At 36.1% G+C, this 8,996-nt stretch overlaps 1 protein-coding gene across 12 annotated transcripts in view; it reads left to right on the forward strand.

The window, feature by feature from the left end:
- Window positions 1–7,901, forward strand: part of NCK1 (NCK adaptor protein 1) — a 76,875-nt gene extending 68,974 nt beyond the window's left edge. For all 12 annotated transcript variants that reach the window (XM_086355932.1, XM_086356181.1, XM_086356599.1 and 9 more), the window contains 2 exons: window positions 4,604–5,316; window positions 7,206–7,901. In XM_086355932.1, the coding sequence (XP_086212058.1) occupies window positions 4,604–5,316; window positions 7,206–7,400 (908 nt within the window). In that variant the 3' untranslated portion in view covers window positions 7,401–7,901. The remainder of the gene's footprint in view (window positions 1–4,603; window positions 5,317–7,205) is intronic.
- The last annotated feature ends 1,095 nt before the right edge of the window (window positions 7,902–8,996 follow it).

Below are 8,996 nucleotides of genomic sequence, written 5' to 3' on the forward strand. Positions count from 1 at the left end.
AGAACTGGACATGGAACAACAGACTGGTTCCAAATAGGAAAAGGAGTATGTCAAGGCTGTATATTGTCACCCTGCTTATTTAACTTGTATGCAGAGTGCATCATGAGAAACGCTGGGCTGGAAGAAGCACAAGCTGGAATCAAGATTGCCGGGAGAAATATCAATAACCTCAGGTATGCAGATGATACCACCCTTATGGCAGAAAGTGAAGAGGAACTAAAGAGCCTCTTGATGAAAGTGAAAGTGGAGAGTGAAAAAGTTGGCTTAAAGCTCAACATTCAGAAGACAAAGATCATGGCATCTGGTCCCATCACTTCATGGCAAATAGATGGGGAAACAGTGGAAACAGTGTCAGACTTTATTTTTCTGGGCTCCAAAATCACTGCAGATGGTGACTGCAGCCATGAAATTAAAAGATGCTTACTTCTTGGAAGGAAAGTTATGACCAACCTAGATAGCATATTCAAAAGCAGAGACATTACTTTGCCAACAAAGGTCCGTCAAGTCAAGGCTATGGTTTTTCCTGTGGTCATGTATGGATGTGAGAGTTGGACTGTGAAGAAGGCTGAGAATTGATGCTTTTGAACTGTGGTGTTGGAGAAGACTCTTGAGAGTCCCTTGGACTGCAAGGAGATCCAACCAGTCCATTCTGAAGGAGATCAGCCCTGGGAATTCTTTGGAAGGAATGATGCTAAAGCTGAAACTCCAGTATTTTGGCCACCTCATGCGAAGAGTTGACTCATTGGAAGAGACTCTGATGCTGGGAGGGATTGGGGGCAGGAGGAGAAGGGGACGGCAGTGGATGAGATGGCTGGATGGCGTCACTGACTCTATGGACGTGAGTCTGAGTGAACTCCGGGAGTTGTAATGGACAGGGAGGCCTGGCGTGCTGCGATTCATGAGGTTGCAAAGAGTCGGACAGGACTGAGCGACTGAACTGAACTGATAGCCATCCTAGTAAGATGTAAAATGGTATTTCATTGTTATTTTGATTGGCATTTCTGTAATGACTAATGATATTGAGCTTCTCTTCAAGTGCTTTTGAGGTATTTGTATACCTTCTTTGGGGAATTACTTATTCAAGTCCGTTGTCCATTTTTGAGATAAGTATTTCTTTTTGTTGTTGGGTTCTGCAAGTGCATTATATGTTCTGGATATAGATTCTTATCAGAATTATATTTGCAAGTATTCTTTTCTAATTCTGTAGGTTGTCTTTTCATTTTCTTGATAGTGTCCTTTGCACAAATGGTTTTTTTTTTTTAATGAAGTATAGTTTATTATTATTATTTGGTGTCAAATCTGAGAATCTGTTGCTAAATCCAAGGTCAGAAAGACTTTTCCCTAAATTTTCTTCTGACAGTTTTTAAGTTTTAACTCTTTTATTTGCATCATATTTATTTTGAGTTGATTCTTATATGTGGTATGAAGTAGGAATCCAATTTCATTCTTTTGCATGTGGATATCCAGTTGTCTCAGCATCATTTGTTAAAGAGACTATTCTTTCCTGTATTAAAATGGTCTTGGCACCCTTCTCGTGGTCAGAGTTAAAAATCAATTGACCAAAGATGTATGGTTTTATTTCACTACTCGGTTCTATTCCATTGGTCTATTTTTCGTTACTTTTGTGCCAGTACTACACTTTTTTGATTACTGTGCCTTTGTAGTAAATTTTGAAATTGGGAAATGTGAGTCTTCCAACTTTGTTTTCCATTTTTAAGATTTTCTTTTGGCTATTTGGGGTCTTTTACAATTTCATATGAATTTTAGGGTCAGCTTTTTCCATTTCTGAAAAAAAAGGGGGATACTTTGATAAGGATTTCACTGAATCTGTGCATCACTTTGGGTAGTATCGTCATCCCTTGGTATCTGCTAGGTTTTGGTTCCAGTATCCCCTGCAAATACCAAAACTTAAGGATAATCCTTGTACAAACAGCATAGTATTTGCATATACTCTTCACATACTCTCCCATATATGTTAAATCATCTCTAGGTTACTTGCAATACCTAATACAACGTAAATTCTATGTAAGTAGTTGCTGATAATGGCACATGCAAGTTTTCCTTTTTGGAACTTTCTAAAGTTTTTTTCTCAATTTTTTTTTTAAGATTTTTATGTTTTTTACCTCAGGCTGCTGCATCAATTAAATAATTTCAGCAGAAAACACCCTAATCCTGAAAATGCTCCAAGTCAGGTGAAAGCAAGGCAAGCCACTGTGCCAGTCCTTCAGGTAGCTGCCTGAGAGGTTGAAACCCATAATTACAATTCTTTGTGAGAAAGATTTGTATTACTCTCTCTGACAGGAGATACTTAGGCAGACAACTTTGGAGAAGGCAACGGCAACCCACTCCAGTACTCTTGCCTGGAAAATCCCATGGACAGAGGAGCCTGGTAGGTTGCAGTCCATCGGGTCGCCAAGAGTCAGACATGACTGGAGTGACTTCACTCTCACGCACTGGAGAAGGAAATGGCAACCCACTCCAGTGTTCTTGCCTGGAGAATCCCAGGGACGGGGGAGCCTGGTGGGCTGCCGTCTATGGGGTCGCGCAGAGTCGGACATGACTGAAGCGACTTAGCAGCAGCAGCAGCTTCTTTCTTCATTAAGCCTTGCCCTAGTTATTTTAAGTTCCTTACTGGATTTTAGAGTTCCACAAAAGTTGATTTTGACAGTATTCATGAGCTCATTAATTACTCTTTTGGAAGGATGTAACCCTAGAGTTCCCTACAGTGCCAGAAATCCCTGATGTACAAATTTTTCATAATCATGATATATCATTAGCCAGAAGGAAGGAAATTGGGGGGGGGGTTTAGTTGATTTGTGGATATTAGAGATTATTTTCATTTGGACATGGTGGTTGTATTTGAGTTGCTCATGGTGCCTTCTGTAGATGACTAGTGGCAGTTGGAATTGTAATGTGTAAATTCAAGCTTGGAGCTGCAAAGAGACCTTGGAATCTTCTCCTTGGAAGTTACAGAAAATGAAAGTGATTTCCTTGAAGTAGAGGCTAAGTCCAAGCATGGCATCTTGGGAAATACTTTGAACTAAGGAGTCATTGACTTACTCTTTCAGCAGACATTCCATTTGCTCCTGCTACTAGTATAGTTACTGCTAAGTGCTGGAGAGACAAGGTAGTAAAATCCAGTTTACTGCCCCAGGAAACTCACTGTTTTATTAAGTTTTTTTTTTATTAATAAAACTCACAGTTTTATTAAGATGGACAAGTAAGCAACTAAAAATGCAGTTTTTATAACAAGGTTTACAGGAGCCCAGACAGAGGAACACAAGAATAGTTAAACAGGTCAGTGGGGAAAACAACAAACTCTTGGGGAAATTAAAGAAGGAGAAATTGTTTTAGAGAGTAATCTGTGATCTTGGTTCTGTATAGAGAGCTTGAAAAGACTTGAGGACTCTAAAATGGTCTGATTTGCTGTGAAAAGATGACAGCTGTAAGTAATTGAGTAGTTTTGGTGGAGATGAAGGACCAGATTATAAGGAGTTAGGAGTGAGTGAATGGCGAAAGAGTTGAAGGAAAAAGGGAAGACAACCTTTTAAGAATGATGTAGTTAAAAAACAATAGCAGAGTTGTGTAACTCTGTTCCGGAATAGAAATAGAAGTGATCTAAGTGTTTTTCTAGACTTTGGGAGTGAGTGGGAGGAAAACACATCTGGATGGCCAAGAGTCCCAAAAAGAGGCAGGAAAGATGGTATTAAGAGTCCAGAAGGATTAGAGGTTGGGAACTTGGCAGAAGAAAAAGAGTAAGGGTAATGAGAAAGAATTTTGAGATAGAAAGTATTTGAGAAATTTTACCTAAGGATGCCTTAGTTTTTTCAGTAAAAGGAGAACACAAACTCATATGCTAAAGTTGCTGTAGCATACATTTACGATGATAGTACCATTTGGTTATTTTTTTCATTCTTTTAACAAATATATATTAGGCATCTCCTGTTTACTAAGACATTGTGTGAGATCCTTGGGATTATATCTGTGAACAAAGTCAGCAAAAATCTCTGCTGTTTTGGAGTTTATTTATATGTGAATTGGGTGAAGACAGATAAGCAAGTAAATTGTATATTATTATAAAATAAGCATGAAGTAAATAGAGTAACTTGAGTCTTGGAAACTAAGAAAGCAAATGGGAGGATTACCCAGACATAACTAAAGTTTTATATTGCATATCAAATTGTAATTTAAGTTACTATTTAATTTCTATACAGCTAGTTATAGACTCTTAGTTAATAAAGAAGAACTTGGGTTTGCTGGAGGCTTTATGTATTTAGATTGTAGATATGTAGGAAATAATACTTACATTTAAGAGACAGTTTATTAATTTTAGGGCAACTTTAGAATGATGCTATACAATTACTTCAGGGTCTTTAACATGAGAAAAGAGAATTTATGAGGGGGGTCAAAAGTAACAAACTTGCAGTTATATAAAATAAATAAGTCATGAGAATGCAAATGCAAAGAAAGAAGAGTGACATGGAGAGGAGGAGGGAGGGTAAAAAACTTAGTTACTGAGTTAAAGATCCTTTTGTAATGAATGAATTGGTGTTTTTTGTTTTTCATTGTTTTATATTCTCATTACCCTTTTTTATTTAAACAGGCATTGGAAAAGTGAAAAGAAAACCTAGTGTGCCAGATTCTGCATCTCCTGCTGATGATAGCTTTGTTGACCCAGGGGAACGTCTCTATGACCTCAACATGCCTGCTTATGTAAAATTTAACTATATGGCAGAGAGAGAGGATGAATTATCATTGATAAAAGGGACGAAGGTGATCGTTATGGAGAAATGCAGTGATGGGTGGTGGCGGGGTAGCTACAATGGACAAGTTGGATGGTTCCCTTCAAACTATGTGACTGAGGAAGGCGACAGTCCTTTGGGTGACCATGTGGGTTCTTTGTCAGAGAAGTTAGCAGCAGTCGTCAATAACCTAAATACTGGGCAAGTGTTACATGTGGTTCAGGCTCTTTACCCATTCAGCTCGTCCAATGATGAAGAACTTAATTTTGAGAAAGGAGATATAATGGATGTTATTGAAAAACCTGAAAATGATCCTGAGTGGTGGAAATGCAGGAAGATCAATGGAATGGTTGGTCTGGTGCCAAAAAACTATGTTACCATTATGCAGAATAACCCATTAACATCAGGTTTGGAACCATCGCCTCCACAGTGTGATTACATTAGGCCTTCACTTACTGGAAAGTTTGCTGGCAATCCGTGGTATTATGGGAAAGTCACCAGGCACCAAGCAGAAATGGCATTAAATGAAAGAGGGCATGAAGGTGATTTCCTCATTCGTGATAGTGAATCTTCGGTAAGTTGGTTTTCAAAGGTAAATGGAAATAGAGCCCTGGATATTAGAAAAAAAATAAATGGAAGACCAGAGAGGTTTAGTGGCTTCCCTAAACATGTGAAGTTTCTGAGTAAAGTCAATGTTCTTTCCAAGTATGTTTATTTTTAGTAAAATATAGCCTTAAACAGGATTATTTGGCCTTGTATAGTTCTGTTGGTTTTGCCTTCCTGAAATATTTCTGTTGCATTAAACTGAAAAATGGAGAAAATTAAACACTGACTTTTTCACTGAGAACAGCGCGGTAGATAAAACTGGAAAAACATTTCTTAAATTGCATAATTGGTACACTGTCATCCTTATAATAAATGAAATCCCTGAATTTAGAAAAAAATCTATATTTGTTTCTGTATAAATACTTGTTTGGAAGTTGGAATACGCTTTTAGGTACCTCAAAAACCCATTTGAACATGCACCATATTTGGAGGGCATTTACAATAATGATAAATTCTGTTCCCAGAGTAGTGAAACAATAAAATTGTAAAACCATAAAAATTGAATAAGAAAATAGTTATGTGGGTTCTTTTGCATACTCTATAGGATTTTAGAATTTGACAATACTCATTTCCCTTAAAAATGACCTTTATTTTTCCTTGATAAAGGATATCACTATTTTTACATGATTAGTATTAGCTTTGTGTGTATATATCGTGTGTGCGCGTGCACGTGCATGTGTGTAAGGGGTGGGGGAAGAGCGAGCAAGATTGAAATTAATTGAACCGCCTGCTCTGAAGTTCAGGAAATGGGGGTCTGTATGTAACCCCACCGGAAGAGCAGGTGGTTGATGATAGGGAAGAGTAATGGGAATTGTTTTCTGTTAGATGCCTGACCTGGCCCTGGTTTCCAGGACAAGCAGTGGGCAGAAGGGCTAGGAAGGGAGTGACCCTGGAATGGGTGGTTAATAACCATAAAATGTTTCCAAGAAACCCACTGTTTGAAACTTTGACAGTAACTGCATAAGAGGGTGATATAGACTATTCAAAGAAGTGTTAGAATTAAAAAAAGAAAAAACCTAAGAAAGTAGCTTGATTGCAGAATACCTTGTATTTTCTTATAGGTAATTGAGCATAGATATTAGCCAAAATATACCATTATTTTTAGTAGTAGAAATTTTAAAGTAGAGCTCTCAAATAAGCATATTTTGTTTGACTTGCACAGTGTTTTTAATCATTTGAATTCATTGTCAGTATTTAAATATTGGGAGGTTTCAAATAAAAATTGAGACATCAGACTTCCTTTTTAAAATTGGAAGACCTGTCAATGTTGAGCTGTATTCCTACAGGGCAACAGTTGCAGCCAAGTGGCCATGCACTGTTGTTCCCCCTATATAATCCCCCTGGCCCTTGTTTATATTTCTTTCTTCCCCGTTACAGGCATTTTGATTTTATGACCTCTTAGAGTTTACATTAGTTCTCATTTTTGTGTCCTTCATCTTTGAGAATTCAGAGTATATATCAGCTATTCTGTAAGACAGCTACTGTTTGCTACTAATTGAAAAGGGGTGGATGTCTTGGATTTTCTGCTGTTTCTCTAGTAGTTTGAATGAAGAGAAGATCACGAATCAAATGTTAAACTAAAGGATTTGCCATGGTGTTAGGGAGATTTTGGTGTCTTAACTGGTTCAATATTGAATCCTGGCTCTTTTAACTAGATAGATGATCTTGGACAACTCAACTTTTCTTCAGCCTTTATTTTTTCATCTGTAAAATGGGTTTGTTTTGAGGCATAAAGGAGATAATTCATGTGAATAATTTAGCATTGTGCCTGGTGTTTAAAGTGCTCACATTTTAGCTGTTATTAGTTTATATAAAAATGCTAATAGATGTCTTTCAAAATGTTTTTTTCTCTTCTAGCCAAATGATTTCTCAGTATCACTAAAAGCACAAGGGAAAAACAAGCATTTTAAAGTACAACTAAAAGAGACTGTCTACTGCATTGGGCAGCGTAAATTCAGTACCATGGAAGAACTTGTAGAACATTACAAAAAGGCACCAATTTTTACAAGTGAACAAGGAGAAAAATTATATCTTATCAAGCATTTATCATGATACTGCTGACCGAAGCGAACTGCTGTACAGTTGTAATTCGTCATGTAATTGAAGACTGAGAAAATGTCAGTCCAGTCATGCTTGACTGGAAATTGCTGTTTCTAACTCTATACGAGAATTGACTATAATACATAAAATATTTTTATTATAATTCAGCCCATATATATATATATACTACATACAGCAAGTATCTGCATAGAGCAGTTCCTTATCCTTGGTCTGTTTTATTGTTTTCTTTGCTCTTCTCTTGCTTCTAATATTAAGGTTTTATATTTTGAAAAAAAGATGCAAATCAAAAGTCTTTATATGAAAGAATGTCTTTATCGCCTTTCCTTTATTTTCTTGTAAGGGCACTACCTTAGTTACTTCTGCAGTGGTTTCTATTCATGTAAAATTATTATATCTATTATATCAACATATACCATATGCTAAAATAAATTTCTTGGAGAGTTAATCTTTTCTGTGACTAAATAGCAATAATAAATGGAAAATTAGACATTATTTTCAGCTATTATATTTGTCACAAACCATTGTAAATACCAAATATGTTGTGTCTGTCATTTTTCAGAATTCATTTGTTTTCAGTTTAAAGCAAACCATATGGGACATAGGTTAGAAAATATATATCTTGTACAAGTTAAATTTACAGCTGTTGGAAACAAAAATCTCCAAATTTCTATGAATTTTTTCCCCCACTTCTCTCTCATCTGGTTATTAAAGAGAAAAAAGCATTCTCAAGATATTTAGCTTTTAACTGTAAATGGATGCTATAGTGTTACTTTTTCCCCCTAATGTTATTTTACCAAAGCATCTAGTTTTTGAGTATGTTATATCTTGTCACTGTGAAAAAAAGCTGTGGCCAAATTTTGAAGAAGTAGGTGACAATGAGATACTTCGTTCTCTCCCTACCACCCCTCCCCCCCCCAAAAATCAGTAATAATCAGGCAAAGTAGTTGTAGTATTTTTATTTTCTTCATTCAGCTTTGAGTTTTATTGACCAGGACACTAAAATTGATATGTATTTGAGGAAAAGATGTGATGTGCTAATGCTTTGAGAAAATTTAAGACACAAAATTACTGATTCTAAAATCGAAGTTGTCTAATTCATGAAATTCTTGATTTTGGTGGTTTTAGATTTATTTTGTTTTTTAATTCTCTAAATCTTCACATCATTTAAAGACTTACATTGCCACTGGGTGGCAGCCCTGACTTCTCCCTCTATGCATCAGGAATTAGCAAATATAAACATTTTATTACAGTTTTTAAAATCTTTATTACATCTGCTTATAAAGCCTTTTAGTTTGTATTTCATTATCTTTCTCAGCCCCACTTTATTTATTAAGATAATTATGAGTAGGCAAGTTTAGTGGAAACAAAAGTCACATTCTTAATCTTTTTTGGCTGTAAAATCACTTGAATATAAATTGAGGAAAATAGTTTTAAAGTAGTTGTAAAATGACTTTTTAATTTTAAACAAACATCTGATGATGCTTTCTTTTTATTCTCTACCTCTTTGTGGATTCCCCTCCATCCAGTCTTCCTTACTTAAAAAATGGATGTTTGTTTAAAAAAAGAAAGGACAGTGATGGGTTCAAT

This window comes from Bos grunniens, chromosome 1, assembly GCF_055505025.1.
Source record: "Bos grunniens cultivar Pamir isolate PY7600 chromosome 1, Bosgru_T2T1.0, whole genome shotgun sequence".
Lineage (NCBI taxonomy): Eukaryota > Metazoa > Chordata > Mammalia > Artiodactyla > Bovidae > Bos > Bos grunniens.